The sequence below is a fragment of the Aulonocara sp. 'chitande type north' Nkhata Bay genome, linkage group LG12 (assembly GCF_057382095.1).
Source record: "Aulonocara sp. 'chitande type north' Nkhata Bay isolate Kocher_YH1m ecotype deep benthic linkage group LG12, A_spYH_male_GT1.1, whole genome shotgun sequence".
In the NCBI taxonomy this organism is placed as follows: domain Eukaryota; kingdom Metazoa; phylum Chordata; class Actinopteri; order Cichliformes; family Cichlidae; genus Aulonocara; species Aulonocara sp. 'chitande type north' Nkhata Bay.
The window spans coordinates 15,628,668-15,645,692 of NC_141355.1; the positions used below are offsets into that span (position 1 = coordinate 15,628,668).

The following is a 17,025-nucleotide window of genomic DNA, read 5'->3' on the forward strand; positions in this document are numbered from 1 at the left end:
GCGATTAATGATAATGAATTAACTAAATGCAGAGAAGTGTTAAAAAACACACTGTCCCCTGAATCCAAACTGGGAGCTGGTTCCACAGAAGAGGGGTCTGAAGGCTCTGCCTCCCATTCTTTATTTAAATACTCAAGGAACAACAACTCTGAGAGCAAAGTGATCTATTGAGGTTATATGGTACTTTAAGTTCTTTTAAATGGTTCTGATTATTCAAGACTTTGTGTGTGAGGCAGAGAATTTAGAATTTGATACTGGATTAAACTGGGAGTCAATGTTGAGAACATAAACGGATAGAAGGAGCAGATCCTGACAGAGTGGATATATATAGCTGAAGGTGTGACACAGTAAATCATTCAACTTGTTCTCTCAATTGTAACACAGCATATTTATAATACAGTGACAGTATTGACAGGGCAGGGATAGCTCAGTAGGTAAAGTGGTCGCCCCATGATCGGAAGGTCGGCGGTTCGAATCCACTTAACGGCTACCCTGAGGTACCCCTGAGCAAGGTACCGTCCCTACACACTGCTCCCCGGGCGCCTGCTTAGTGGGCTGCCCACTGCTTCACTGAGTGAATGGGTCAAATGCAGAGAAAAACAAGTAATTTCCCCATGGGGATCAATAAAGTATCTATTATTATTATTATTAATGCAGCGGTTAATATTTTAAGCCGAGGTAACTTAATCTTTTCTACAGTGCGAAATGATGATGGTGTAATGAACTCCCGCATCTCTCCTATGAATACACATGTAGGCCTTTTATTCATAATTACTGTATTAGCATTATTTCCCACATGGGAGGGAGAAGCTCTCAGGTGCTGCCGCATGACGCTGTAATGGCGTACTGCATCATGCCAGCATCAGAGCTCAGCTGAGATATAAAACTTTAAGACAAACATAATAAACATTTGAACATGCAGTGTGGATCAGTTGGTTGTGGGGCCCAGAGGACAAGGCCAGCCACTGACTGACTGTTCGCATTGTTTTGAAACCTGTGGGGCACAGATAGATAGATAGATAGATAGATAGATAGATAGATAGATAGATAGATAGATAGATAGATAGATAGATAGATAGATAGATAGATAGAGACAATGTCAGTGGAAAAGAGGACAACTCAGATGAACTTTTAATTTGGTTTGAAATAAAGCAGCTTAACAAAATCCAAAATTCGTCAACATGGCCACTCTACTTTTACTAGTCTTATCTAATCTACATTTATATAATCTGCACTGACGAGATTAATTTCACATCTGTCAAAGTGGAGGAGTTCATGCGGCACTAAGACATTGTTTAAAAGTCAGAAGACATTCAAACATTCCAAATTAAGTTGTGCACGCATCAATCAGGCCCTCGTACCTCCATGCACGTTGGGCATGCTGTAGTGGAGTCATTGAACTTTATTGTCTCATGTGGCTGGCTTCCTTTATTCCAGCAGTGTCAAACATAAGGCTCGGGGGTCAGAATCGGCCCAGCAAAGACTCCTATCTCAGTCTCTGGATGGCCCAGATTCAAGGAGGGCATACATTTTTGGACTTAACTGTATTTTTACCACTATAAGTTTTACCACTTTTCCTGCTGATAAAGACATAGTCCATACCCATTCATACTATACCAAAGTAGTTGAGTAATAAATAAACAATTTGACAATAAATTCAAAATATCCAACTTCCTGTTGGGTTTAGGGAATGGATTGTAAAAGTTTTCATCCACATGTATCATATCCACATGGATTCTATACATTCGGATGAAACTTAAAGCAAAATATTCTTCACCACTATAAGCTGTGTTCAGGACCAGTGGCAGTAGTACAGCATTGTGTAGTCCTGACCTGAAGCCTTAGGTTTAGCTTTATATCCACTGCTATCAAATGACTATATGTAGATAAGAGGTCCAGGTGCTAAGTTATTAGCAAAATGTTTCCACAGATTATTTGTGCATGAGACAGATAGAGATACCAGATCACAAAATATTTTTAGTTTGAACTGGGAACTTACAACCAGCTCTGTATCTATTTTTTACTCTGTTCTCAGACATAAAATTTGATTTAAGGTTGCATCATTACATCAGTGACGTCACTGATGTAATGATGCAACGTCTGGAATTCTAGCTATTTCCCAACAATAATGTATTTAATCTGAAACCAAACCAGAAAACAATGCCAGAGATGCATGAAAGTGTATTTCTGTCAATTTAGCTCAAATTAAAGCAGGTCAAAATGTGCACATCTCTCTTTGCACGAACCAACAGTAGTCCCCCATAATGCTCTGGAGAAATTTTCCCTGATATTGGTTTTCCGTCACTTCTATATCTCAGTGAAATCTTTCCCCATACTTCTCACTGACATTGTGCAGGTTTGGTGGGAAAACAGTTGACATGAGAATGTAAAAAGTGCATCTTCAGTGATATTCTAGCACTCAGGAGCTGATATGCTTTCAGCATGTTTCCACAACCTCAGCATAATTCTCTGCTCCGTGATTTCCAAGAAATTTCTTGATAACCCGTACCAGTGATTCCCATTTTGCTGATTGAGCTGGCTTCAGTTTCCTTTTGCACTCATCGTCAAGCATCAGTTCACGGACTTCAGGACAAAAACACCTTCCTTAATTTAGATTTTCCTTTTCTTGAGATCCAAATTAGGTCTTAAATCCTGAAACGCTTCAGATTTCTGTTCGGTCATCCTAGTTGTAAAATACTTGGAACATCATAACTAAGACAAATAAATAAATAAACACATCTGCGAGACAAAAACAGTTTCAGATTTGGAGTCAGGAAGTAAAACTGGTTCAAAATGCTTACTGATCAGTGTGTCTGTGTGAAGATTTCTCTAAAAAGGCTTATTTCTACTAAAAAGCTGCTCATTTTTACATGCAAGTCTATAGGAACTGAGTTTTCTCAGGGAGTTAGCTTCAAGTGGACACATCAGGAAGTGTATTTTTTGGCACTTCAGTGTTGCCTTCATCTTCAGCCCAGGATGTTGCTGCTTGGTCTCAACTACTGCAGGATCAGAAACAACAGAGACTGTGGTCTAACAGTGAAGAAAAGGCCTCCTTGACTGAGAAACGCCCAGACTGTGTTCAGCAGAGACTGCTTCCCCAGTTCTGATGCATATGTTTTACAATATTCACAAGTTTTTTGAGAACTACCCCCCTTAAAAATGAGATGAATTTGAAACAAAGAGAAGAAAAAGAAGATGAATGATCTATCAAGATTCAAGTGGGCTTTCACACTGCAGTGCTAAAGCCCACAAATCCTAATTAATCCAGTGCATCAAAGTCAGAGGGAGCAGTTTAAATTTGAACTGTGTGAGGATAAATTCCAAATAACAATCCGTGTAAATTTAACTTTGCAACTAAATTCCTCTTTTTTCTTATCTTATACAAACACATTGCCACAATGGGGGGGAAAAGAGATTGTAATTACCTTTCCTGACCAAAAATATGCAGAAGCCAAAAAATGGCTCTTCTGGGAATTACTTTGTTTAAGCCGTTATCTCAAGATTATGAATTATTTATATAAACTTGCTCTCTTCTGATAACAGATTGCTTCTTTTATGCTCTCAATATATATCATACAAACCTGACTTTGTTTTCTCAATCACAAAGTAACTTGGCAGCCTTGGAGATGACCGATCCCCTCATCTGATTACTGAGGAGGAAGTGTGCTCAACTGTGGAGTTATAGATGGTCTAGTCTTCTCCTTAAATAAGGACCCATTTGAACGTTATTTGAATCTACTGCCATGTTAGACGCTGATTGAAGTACAGTGTGATGTGTTTTTAATAGTGTTGATCCACCATGTTGAGGAGATATTAGCTTCAGGAGAGTTAACTTTGTTTTTTCTTCATAGCCTTAAACAATTTATAAACCACTTTGCTTAGCTTTATTTATCATTCTGTGAATAAGAATAATAACGACTGACCAAAGCATCTAAAAATAGCCGCCGCGTGGAGAGCGGCGAGGAGAAAGAAGCCATTCATTTCAGTAATAAGTTTACTTTATTGCTGATAAAGAGAGAGGGGGAGTGTTTACCAATCTACCTTCCTGTGTGAAATTAAGTGCGCCTTGGCTTTCCTGAGTGTTACGGTTCAATTTATTTTCTGCTTTACAAAGGTGGGAAGGGAAGCCAAGCTCGACAAGAATAGAACCTACGCTGGTGTCGTTATTAAAGTTAGTGATGAATCACTTTCATGCATGAATCACGCATTAGGAATATACTAATTTTATGCATGACGGGTGATTATGAAATGAAAAAGAAATAGAAATGCATAGGGAAAATAGCATATTGTCAATATTTTTGGGACCTCGGCTTCCCTCATAAATTTTGAAAAGCTTTTTTTTTTCTTTTCGGGGGGCTCCCCTGCCCTACTAACATTCCCCCTAGCTCCCCTGTAGTTTGACCGGGCTGGAACTGCACTTCTAATCCCCGATAAATGACAAGAAAACAAGCTTTTGTTTTTGTGTGATTTCTAAAGAAAATGAACTTCCTATCATGACAAAACAAGCACTGTTTTATCTCAGAATAATGGGATATGTCATGCCCTTATCGCGAGATAAAATCACCAAAAATAACTGCAAATGTTATGAGCTCCCATAAAGCAGAGGGGTCGATTCGGGAAATTGTGCTTCATTTTGTTAAATACATCTGTTATATTTTTCTTGCATGTGGAGCTAGTGCTAACAGACAATGCTCAACATTTAGGATGTTTGAGTCTGAAACTCCATGTTTGTTTGATATGATATTTACCAGGTGTGGTAAAAGGTGCTTGTATAAATGGGTGAATTAGGCATGTTATGTAAAGCTCTTTTGAGTGCTCAGCTATAGTAGAAAAGTGCTATATAAGATTATATGATGAAGCTGTGCTGGACTGATAACTTCCTGGTAGGCAGATTTATTTTTCTTGGGACTCTGCCATGTTATGACAGTGGTATCAATATTTTGATCTAGCTTGGCATATTTTCCCAAGATGTCAAACTAATGTGTTCTTTACAAACATAAGGAGCACAGACTGTGACAACCCTTAACAAATGGTGGAGCTGTAATAACGTGGGTTGTTTTGACCTGTGTCTGTATAAAGGTCGTGGTATGATATTGATTTAAAGGAGGGATCAAGAGCAAAGTCAAGCATATCCTGATGTATTATAGGTCACTTGAAGAACATATAATACACACCGAGCCTTCTGATTGCTGCATTGTTGAAACTTCAGCTATTGTGGTTTTGGCTCACTGTGTATTGTAATGATGAAGTGGTATTCCACATACTGGGAAAAAGAAAGTTTTCACAGGTATCTGTGCAGTCCTGTGAAAAACTAAGTACACCCTTACTGCTTCTATCCTAATTGTGAGGGTAAGTAGCATCTTGGTTATGGTAATCAATGCACTACATCAGGGGTGTCCAATTCCAGGCCTTACGGGCTGGTGTCCTGCAGGTTTTAGATGTGTCCTTGATCCAACACAGCTGATTTAAATGGCTAAATTACCTCTTCAACATGTCTTGAAGGGTGACATCTAAAATATGCAGGACACTGGCCCTTGAGGCCTGGAATTGGACACCCCTGCACTACATGATCAGGAAGCACGAGAAACTCTATAAAAGTAAATATTTTTGGCAGTTTCCTGGCCAAGAGCAGTCAGGTGTGTACTAACAAAATGCCACAATCCTCTCGGAACATCCAAGAAAAATTCTCCACAAGTTCTCAGATGATCAGATGCTCGGAGAAATTGAAAAACAAAAAACAAAAACAAGAGCTACAACTCAGCCTTTACAGGCCCTAAGTTAGCATGTTCAACACTTAAGTTCATGACAGTACAATTAGACAAAGAATGAACAAGAATGGCTTGTTGTGAAGTGTTACCAGGAGAAAATAGCTCAGGTTTGCAAAGTAGCATATGAACAAACCACTTGAACAATGTGCTTTGGATAGAAGAGACCAAAGTGCAGCTGCTTGGCCAGAATCCACAGGACCACATTTGATGAAAACCAAACACAGCTTATCAACACCTCATAGAACTGTCAGCACGGTGTGGAGGGCTGATGATTGGGGCTTGTTCTGCAGACACAGGACTTAGGCACCTTGTAATCATTGAGCAATGAACACTACTGTATGCAAAAGTATTTTAGAGTCAAATGTGTGACCCAAACAGCACAATGGTGGCAAAAGCTGTTGCAATAATTCAGTCAAAGTCCAGACTCCTCCAATCTGGTGCTGTGGGGGAACCTTAAAGAGAGCTGTCTGCACACATAAATGAATGCACGCAAACAGAGTGGGCCAAAGGTCTTTGATAAAAATGTGAGAAACGGATGAAGTTGAACAGAAAAAAACTTTATTCTAGTTACTGCTGCTAAAAGCAGCTCCACAAGCTAATGAATGGGGTGTTTTTCACCAGCCTGTATAGTCCTGTGAAAAGTTTTCACAGAACTGTTAGTTTCTCAGTTTGTTAGCCTCACTTTGGGTTGATCCCATTATCAAGACGAGACAGTGGTGACATTGATTTGACAACAGCTGTGGCTCAGACATTGTCTCCCGCCCACCTTCTTGATAGAGCTGAGCAGCGGTATACAAAAAAAACAATGAGCTGAACAAGGATGAATGCTTTCATGTTTCACTGTATGTGACGGACGTGTCTTCTTCTGTTTCTCTTTTCAAAGGCGCTGGACGTTACTGAAGCTGAAGCTGCGTTCAACACACAAGCCTGGATGTTGATTTCTCACCTGCTGCTCCCAGGAAAACTGGTTTCAACAGACTTTAATTTTCAGTCCAAACAGTGATTTTTTTCATGTATTTTTTTGGTTCAGAGAACATTCAAAGACTTCCTAAATCGCTCACCTCCAATCTGTCTCTTGTATTTGTAATGCATTTTTAAGAGTGGTTTGTACCAGCTGCATAAAAACAGTCAGTTTTAACATCATTAACATTTTCAAGATGGATTACTCGATTTTAGCTCAGTAGTTTTCGTTTGCATATATTATATTTCTCTTTCAGTGGTTCTGCATGCAACTTGTCCTTTTATTTTCCTTGATGCATTGCCAACGTAATGGCTCATTTGCTCGAGGCATCATCATTCAAATTATGTTTTGACAAGACAGACTTAATGTGATCATTACTCTAATGGCTTTTATGAGAATGGCCTGATGTCTACTCTCTCTAGTAGTGAACTTAAATAGGTGTGCGCTTCAGTCTACCACTTCTGCACAGGCCAGTTGTTGAGTACCAGCATTGTACTGGAACTAATGATTCCTGTGCTGGACAATATGACCCCAGCTCCCCTGACACAGAACTGTTCCAACTGCAGCCACGTTTTAGTCCCAGAGCTCAATGTGGTCAAGGCTGTGGTTTTGGGTCTGGTGCTTGGTCTCTTCATTGGGTTTGGAGTCGTGGGAAACATTCTGGTGATCCTCTCGGTGGTTTGCCATCGAAACTTGCGGACAGTCACGCATTATTTCATAGTTAATCTGGCAGTGGCAGATTTGCTGCTGAGCTCCACCGTACTGCCGTTCTCTGCCATTTTGGAAATCCTGGATCGATGGGTATTTGGACGGGTTTTTTGTAATGTTTGGGCAGCTGTGGATGTGCTCTGCTGCACGGCTTCTATCATGAGCCTCTGTGTAATATCTGTGGACCGCTACATTGGAGTAAGCTACCCCCTGCGTTACCCATCAATCGTTACAAAACGCAGGGCTTTCTTGGCACTGATGCTGCTCTGGGTGCTGTCTGTCATCATATCTATTGGACCTTTGTTTGGCTGGAAAGAGGCGCCGCCCGAGGACGAGTCCATTTGTAAGATCACAGAGGAGCCGGGCTACGCGATCTTCTCTGCAGTGGGCTCCTTCTACCTTCCTCTGACCATCATACTGGTAATGTACTGTCGGGTCTATGTGGTAGCTCACAGAGAGAGCCAGGGCCTGAAAGAGGGCCACAAGACAGAGAAGTCCGATTCAGAGCAGGTGATTCTCAGGATACACCGAGGCAATGCAACTGTCTCAGATGACGAGGCCCTTCGCAATCGCACACATTTTGCTCTGAAGCTGCTGAAATTCTCTCGTGAGAAGAAGGCTGCCAAGACCTTGGGCATTGTGGTTGGCTGCTTCGTGTTGTGCTGGCTCCCCTTCTTCCTGGTGCTACCCATTGGTGAGTATTATCATGTTCATCTTGCATGTAATTCCTAATGTCAAGAGCCAGATTTCTCAGGGCAAATCAAATTTTAACCAGAGCAGAAAATATATTACTTACAAGACTGAAAGGGAATACCTCAACAGTTTGGAAAGGAAGGTTACTTTACTTCAGTGCAATTTTATTTTATTTATATAGCACCAAATCACAATGACAGTCACCTCAAGGCACTTTATAGAACAAGGTAATGACCCTACAGTAGTACAGAAAAAACCCCAACAATCAGACAATTCCTATGAGCAAGCACTTTGGCGACAGTGGGAAGGAAAAACTAGCAAAACCAGGCTCAGGGAGGGACAACTACTGCTGCAAATGGTTGGGGGGAGATGGGAGGAAGGCCAGGCAAAAGACACACTTTGGAAGAGAGACAGAGATAATTAATAACTAATGATTAAATGCAGAGTGCTATATAAGCACACAGGTATTGCAAAGAAGAGAGTGAAGAAGAAACACTCAGCAGCAGCTGAGGTCTATTGCAGCGTAACTAAGGTCAGGGTTCAGGGTCACCTGATCCAGCTCTATCAAAAAGGAAAGTTTTAAGTCTAATGCTAAAAGTAGAGAGGGTGTCTGTCTCAATCCAAACTGGGAGCTGGTTTCACAGAAGAGAGGCGTAAAAGCTGAAGGCGCTGCCTACCGTTCTACTTTTAAATACTCTAGGACAACAAGTAAGCCCGCAGTCAGAGAGTGAAGAGCTCCATTGGGGTGATACGGCACTATGAGGTCTTTAAGATAAGATGGGGCCTGATTATTAAAAAACCTTGTATGTGAGGAGAAGGATTGATTCTGGATTTAACAGGAAGCCAGGGGGAAAAAGCCAGTTAGGGAAAAATGTGCTCTCACTTTCTGGTCCCTGTCAGTTCTCTCTCTGCAGCATTTTGGATCAAATGAAGTCTTTTCAAGGAGTGAAATTTGAATCCTGACACCACTCGGGGGCAAATATGAATGAATAATATAGACAGACTGAAAAAAGTGGACAGCTAGCCAAGCGCTCTTCCAAGCTTATGAACTGACTCTTTAAACATTTTTGTTTAATGGATTTGAGAACCCGGGTGTAAAAATGGGAAATTACGGTTTCATTGGATCTGGTGTTGTCACCTGCCTTAACTCCTGCCTCTGGTTTCCCATTGAATGGACAAATACTCTCATTTCATCTAACTCTCAGTATCAATGGGGGAAAAAAAAGCATATTTCTTAGAAATGTCACTGGAGCACAGACAGTCAATGATACCCTCTGCAACCATTTAATCAATAACGTTTCACAAATTAAAAATAGGTCCATATATGTGATTACCTACTCCTACGCATGAGTCAGACCACTTTCAGGAAGCAATTCAACATCTGAATTTATTCCCATTACATACTCATTGATCAATTTATTCTACGGTCATGTTTTTAAGTGCTGGCTAATTTCATAGTTAGATGATGTTAAGTGAATGCCTCCTTTGTGGGATGACATTGAGGTTACTCGCATTCAGATGAGCTTGTGGCCTCTGGAGCGCTGTAGTAAATGCTTTCGACTCGGCCAGGTAGTCGTTCTATAAATAGGCTCTATAAATCTTTCAGATCACTGTCATCCTCCACTGCTCCCCGTCTGTAAACAAAAGGACTAAAATTGAGACCAAGATATATTTCAAACCAGACCCTTGAATGGCATGTCGAGCCATTTTTCTCCCTCGTGTTTGTGACTCCCTTCATCATGGGGGCAGATCTTTAGTGACAGATAAAGCCTTTCGGACTGAGGCCAGACTTCATATGATGGTCTTTAAGTCTTCAAGTGCGCCGGGTTCAATGAAGATGAGCTCAAAGGGAAATAATCAAACGACTTGTAGACCTGTGCGCTGCAAGTGCTGTTGTCAATCATGCAAAAAGGAAATCTGAACCAAGTAGATATGAGATACGGCAAAATCCTAACAAATCCTGCAGGGTTTGTATTTATTCCATGCTCTCATGCTTGTAAATATAGCTGCCACCATTTGGCTGAGTAGCTCCTGACTGGGAAATGAGGCAAAGCCTTGGCTCACGAATGCTCCCTTACTAATACTGGCGTCACAGTGCATACCGCTGCCACATAAGTCTGTGGACAATGATAGATTCAGCAATGAATCACAAAGCACTGGTGTAGTTCTGACGTGTACAGCTGGATAAGTAGTATTTAAATTAATATTTAAATTAATATTAATATATTAATATATTAATATATTAATATATTAATATATTAATATATTAATATATTAATATTAATATTAATAGTAATATTAATATTAATATATTAATATTAATAATATTAATATTATTAATATTAATATTAATATTATTATTAATATTAATTAGTATTTAAATTAATATCCATAATAACTGTGGGCTGAGAGGCAAGACTGAGATAGTCTGGACATGTGCAGAGGAGTGATAGTGGATACACTGGATAAAGAATGTTGAGGATGGAGCTGACAGGCAGGAGGAAAAGAGGAAGACCAAAGAGAAGATGTGAAGTGAAGCCAGGCATGCAGAGGGTCAGTGTGACAGAAGAGGATGCTAGGGTTAGGGGGAAGTGGAAGCAGATCCAATGTAATAATTACAAGACTTTAATTATGGAAGTAATTTAAATGGGTGTTAAAAGGCTCTGTATCTATCTGTGGATTGTCCTTGATATGTACCGAGTCCTTCTTTGGAACTACAACACGTGCAAAGCATCAATCAGTTTATTTTCTTTACCATTTAGCCAGTTCAGGGTCAGGTGGTGGGGGCTAGAGCCAATCTCAGCTGACAATGGATGAGAGGCAGAGGACACGCTAAACAGGTACCCAGTCCATCATGGGGATAACACAGAGAGACAGACAATCACTCACTCACTACCACACCCAAGGCCAATTTGGCATCAACAGTTAAGCTAACAACAATCTCTTTGGAAGGAAACAGGTGGCTGAGAGGCGACAGTGTCACCGTAGCGTGAAGCATGCCCTCGCTGACATAAAGAACAGCTTCACAGGGTGTCCTCGTGTTATCGTGATATGTTAAGAAACTGAAGATGAACTGAAATGTTTCCTGTCTCCAGCCCCAGCCAGGAGTCTTTATTCTTAAAAACCTCTGACTCAGAGTGTCAGTGGGTGTCGAGTGTCTTTTTAAACTAGAGATGATGAACCTTTTTTCCCCCCCTAAGAGTTATTTTTGGATGTATTGAGAAGAAAGACAGGAACTTTGGGAGAAAGAGCAGGGAATTACACACAGCCCTGTAGACACATGCTGATAAACATTTTTAAATGAACAATGGGTCAAATATCTATGTGTTAGGTGGTTCTTATTTTATTCATCTATCACACATACACTGATGGTTGCACTGGAGGCTATTTGGGGTTCGGTAACTTCCCCCGGGGACACTTCAGCATGCAGCCTGGAGGAGCTGCTGATTAAATTTTCCGGTTAGTAGACAACCCATTCATGTTCTATACTTAACTTAAATCAGAAAAAGACTTCAGTGGACTGAAGTCTGATAAAAGTGAAAGAATGATAAAAATGAGGCTTTAGGAAAAACATGCATCCTGCAGTTTGAAGTTAAAATATTTCCCTAATTAAAATATTTTGATTATATTCTACATGTTCCATTTGATTGCAGTGAAATAAACACACCTATTAATCCAGCCAAAATATTCTCAGCTTAATTAACTTAGTGTTGGGTCTTTATTTTTTTATTATTTTAGTTATAAAAAGAGAAGTTTATTGTTGGGGCTCTTTTACTTTGGACAAGCACATGTAATTTAACTTTAAATTCTCAAATTAAAAACTGAAAAAAAATGTTAGTTGAATACAGTCATCATTCATTACTCTCATCTTAAATGAAACATGTACAAAAAACATCAGCCAAACAGCCTGAAATTAACTTTCCCTTTTTAGCAGATTAAAGCAGATAAGCAGATTATGACCACCAGCGCGATAGTTAATAACCCAGCTACCAACTTGTGGTGTCGCAGATTTGCTTTTCTAACATGAAGGTAAATAAAACAGAAGCTGCACAATTTAACTGTGACAGAGCAAGGATAGTATTTTAGCAAATGTCTGTAATTTACTGCAAATATGGAACTTTTACCAACACGCCCACTCTGAACACTAAAATATTACTGAAGCATATGGACAAAAGTACTGGCCCACCTACACATTACACCTACAGGAGCTGCTCGACCATGGAAGACCATGCCACAACGCTCACGGCGCACAGTTTTTATGCTAATGTTGATGCCAGAGGAGGTTTGGAGCTCTGCAGTCATGAAGTCAGAAGAGCGTCAGATACTTTTACGCACTTGGTGACCCCACTACGTAACTTCACGTGGTCTGCCACTTCGTGACCGAGTTGCTGTGCCTCCTAAATGTTTCCACTTTGCACAAAATCACATGAAAGTGGCTGTGATATATCTAGGATGAAAGAAATTTCACAGACTGACTCGTTACAATACTACCATCTGTTACAGCACCATGCTCTTTAAAACATTAATTCTTTCAGTAGTTTTACAGGTAGACTGCATGGATAAATCTGTGGCAACAGGACTGAAAACACATGAATTCAAAGTTTAAGAGCTATGGCCTTTTTGTCCATACATCATACTCAAATATGTACTCAAATTTAAAATGGAGATGATGTAATCTGCAAAATAGCCAACACATTGTTCACAAAGTCACAGAAAGTTAAAAGTCTACTCTCAGTGTGCACACAGTACATTTAAAACACAGGAGTTGTGGCAACACAAGCACAATCTTTCCCTACAGCCTGCTCAGCTCCAGCATGTATCACGGATGGTTAAGTTAAGGTGGTCTGAACTGGACTTCTAGGGAGAGATGGAAAAAAATAACATTCGCACAGGAACCAGTCCAGAGTTACAAATGGAGATGACCCTGCAGGGGAGATGTCATGGAGCTTTTTAATCACACGTGAAGTGGTTTTGGCTGTAATGTGATTGGCTGCGGGGTACGAGCTAAAAGAGTGAGAGTAAGGTAATGGCTGCAGGGGACAAAGAAATCTTCAAACCTGTGTGAGAGAAGCTGTTTATGAATTTAGCCTCTGCAGACAATTAACAGCAGGAAGGGGTACAGACTTATCAAGGTTGCGTAATAGGCAGCGTTAGGTGATTGGGTATGCAGAGCCCATCTGTCTTGCTAGCCTAGCCCGCTAGGAGAAATAAGACATGCTTGCCAGGAGCAACACACTCAGCAACCAGACAGCAACGAGGAAAATGCCTGAAATTTCTTGTGAGACCGAAGCCAGTCACCTGCCTACACTTCACCCAACCTTGCTAGAGGCCTAGTGTCAGAACTCTGTGCTCAGTTTGGTTTGCTTCAAGTTAAACTCAAACCTTAAAAACCTCACTGCTGAGAAAACAACATAAATAAAAGGGAAAAGCAAAAGAAAAATAGCTAGCACAAAGACTGATAGAAAATCTGTTTAATTATATACCATGGCAATCCATTCATATTTCATTTAAAGGTCATCTGCAGCATTCATTTATTTTTTTTCCAGTTTTTCAAGTTAAGGGCACACAGAGTGCTACATAATATTAATAATAAAAAGAATATAAAACTGAAATACTATACAAGTAAATATAACCATTGTAGTGAATACAATAATTCCAAAAATGATACTAAAACTGAAGATGATAAGAAAATGAATGAAAAGGATTTAAATAAAACTATAATATCTCAGACTGGTACTTGACCAAGTGACCAAGCAATCAAGCCTTACTACCTTTAAATGAATTTTACTAAACAATTTTCTAGCACCGTCAGGCGTCTCAGGAGGGGAAAGCGGTGCTCTACCTGCACTGTGTATAGTGCTGGCGGAGCGCTGTTGACGTCGACTGAGAAAATTGTCGGGCGGTGGAAGGAATACTTCGAGGACCTCCTTAATCCCACTGACACGTCTTCCGGGGAGGAAGCAGAGTCTGGGGATGAGGGGTGTGACCCACCAATTTCCGGGGGCGAGGTCACTGAGGCAGTTAAACAACTCCTTGGTGGCAGAGCCCCTGGTGTCGATGAGGTCCGCCCCGAGTTCCTGAAGGCTCTGGACGTTGTAGGGCTGTCTTGGTTGACACGTCTCTGCAATGTTGCGTGGAGATCAGGGGCAGTACCTGTGGACTGGCAGACCGGGGTGGTGGTCCCCATCTTCAAGAAGGGGGACCGGAGGGTGTGTTCCAACTACAGGGGGATCACACTCCTCAGCCTCCCCGGGAAAGTCTATGCCAGGGTGCTGGAGAGGAGGGTTCGTCCGCTAGTCGAACCTCGGATACAGGAGGAACAATGCGGTTTTCGTCCTGGTCGCGGAACACTGGACCAGCTCTTTGTCCTCTCGAGGATACTTGAGGGTGCATGGGAGTTTGCCCAACCAGTCTACATGTGTTTTGTGGACCTGGAGAAGGCATTCGACCGTGTCCCTCGGGGCGTCCTGTGGGAGGTGTTGCGCGAGTATGGGGTGTCTGGCCCATTGCTACGGGCCATTCAATCCCTATACAACCGTTGCAAGAGCTTGGTTCGCATTGCCGGCAATAAGTCGGACTCGTTCCCGGTGGGTGATGGGCTCCGCCAGGGCTGCCCTTTGTCTCCGGTTCTGTTCATAATTTTTATGGACAGGATTTCTAGGCGCAGCCAAGTGGCGGAGGGCTTTCGCTTTGGTGGCCTCAGAATCTCATCTCTGATTTTTGCGGATGATGTGGTTCTGTTGGCTTCATCGGGTGAGGGCCTCCAGCTCGCACTGGAGCGGTTCGCAGCCGAGTGTAACGCAGCGGGAATGAGGATCAGCACCTCCAAATCTGAGGCCATGGTTCTCAGCCGGAAAAGGGTGGAGTGCCCACTCCGGGTCGGGGATGAGTTCCTGCCCCAAGTGGAGGAGTTCAAGTATCTCGGGGTCTTGTTCGCGAGTGATGGGAGAAGGGAGCTGGAGATCGACAGACGGATTGGGGCTGCGGCTGCAGTAATGCGGACGCTGCACCGGTCAGTCGTGGTGAAGAGGGAGCTGAGTGTAAAAGCGAAGCTCTCAATTTACCGGTCGATCTACGTCCCTACCCTCACCTATGGCCACGAGCTGTGGGTAGTGACCGAAAGAACGAGATCGCGGATACAAGCGGCGGAAATGAGCTTCCTCCGAAGGGTGGCTGGCCTCTCCCTTAGAGATAGGGTGAGAAGTTCGGCCATCCGGGAGGGGCTTAGAGTAGAGCAGCTGCTGCTCCACATCGAAAGGAGCCAGCTGAGGTGGTTCGGGCATCTGGCAAGGATGCCCCCTGGGCGCCTCCTGGGCGAGGTGTTCCAGGCATGTCCCACCGGGAGGAGGCCCCGGGGCAGACCCAGGACACGCTGGAGAGATTATATCTCTCGGCTGGCCTGGGAACGCCTTGGTATTCCCCCGGACAAGCTGGAGGAGGTGGCTGGGGAGAGGGAGGTCTGGACCTCTTTGCTTAGGCTGCTACCCCCGCGACCCGACCTCGGATAAGCGGATGAAGATGGATGGATGGATGGAATTTTCTAGCATATTTTAAGACTGAAAGCATTCCATAATATAGACTCACTGGCCACTTTCTTCAGTACACCTTGCTAGCATTGCCTTGGTCCCCTTTTTTCTTTACAACTGCTTTAATTCTTCATTGCAAAGATTCAACGAGGTGCTGGAGATGAGATGTGAATCTCCTGTTCGGCCACATCCCAGAGGTGCTCTATTGGATTGAGATCTTATGACTGTGGAGCCCATTAGAGTCCAGTGAACTCATTGTCATGTTCAAGAAACCAGTTTGAGATGATGTGCGCTTTGTGACATGGTGCGTTATCCTGCTGGAAGTAGTCACCAGAACATTGGCACACTATGGTCATAAAGGGATGATGTCCATCCCTATATGACCACATTACTCAGTCAGTGACAATACTCAGATATGCAGTGGTGTTTAAACGATGCTCATTTGGTAATAAGGGGCCCCAATATCCCCTACATCATTACACCACCAGCAGAAACAGCCTGAAACGTTGATACATGAAAGCACTGATCAGTGCTTTCATGTTGTTCATGTCAAAATCTAACCCTACTGTCTGATTGTTACAGCACAGGATTCTTCTTGTCTTCTCTATTTTCCCTTTTTCAGAGAAAATCTGAAAAAGTCAACTTCAGCCTGTCATCTCGACCATGCATATATATCTAAATTCATTGTGTTGCTGCCATGTGATTGGTTGACTTTTTTTTTTTTTTTTGCATTAACAAGCAGTTGAACAGGTGTATCTAATGAAGTGGCCACGAGTGTATGGAAGTAATAGTCTTAATACAGATAGTACTGTCAAAATGAGCAACAAATAGACAACCTTTGTTTCCTTATTGCAGCTGAAGGCAACATAGCACGAGTAAGAGTTATACAGGCACTGATTATATTTAAATTGAGCTTAAATATGATTAAAATCAGTTTGAAAAACAGGAAACAAATGGGTTAAACAAAATAACAATAAACATAATACATAAGCACCTAAATTAGATTAAAAATTTGGAAATGTTACAGTTTCAGAGATTTATGGAAGATTTTATTTTTATTTTTTTGGCCCTTGATGTAAATATATGGGGACATTTGCTTATTTTCTTTCCAATGATGGCAGCTTCCATGCTGGTCCCGTCTTCTCTATAGTTCTTGATATACTTTAATGCAGTCTTAAAACTCTTTGAGAAATTAAGAACAACAAAAACACGACATCTAGAGCTCTGAACACACAGCGTGCTGTATATCCACATTCAGGGAGCGCTGATCATGTGATCATATTCATCACTCTTACATATGTCGCACTGTTCAGATTAAAAGTGTCAGTGGATGCAGACGCTAAACCGGATTAATATCACATCCCATGCA

At 41.7% G+C, this 17,025-nt stretch overlaps 1 protein-coding gene across 2 annotated transcripts in view; it reads left to right on the forward strand.

Moving 5' to 3' along the window:
• Positions 1-17,025, forward strand: part of adra1aa (adrenoceptor alpha 1Aa) — a 42,664-nt gene that overhangs the window by 13,385 nt on the left and 12,254 nt on the right. For both annotated transcript variants that reach the window (XM_086313802.1, XM_086313801.1), the window contains one exon: positions 6,652-8,131. In XM_086313802.1, coding sequence (XP_086169928.1) covers positions 7,234-8,131 — 898 coding nt within the window. In that variant the 5' untranslated portion in view covers positions 6,652-7,233. The remainder of the gene's footprint in view (positions 1-6,651; positions 8,132-17,025) is intronic.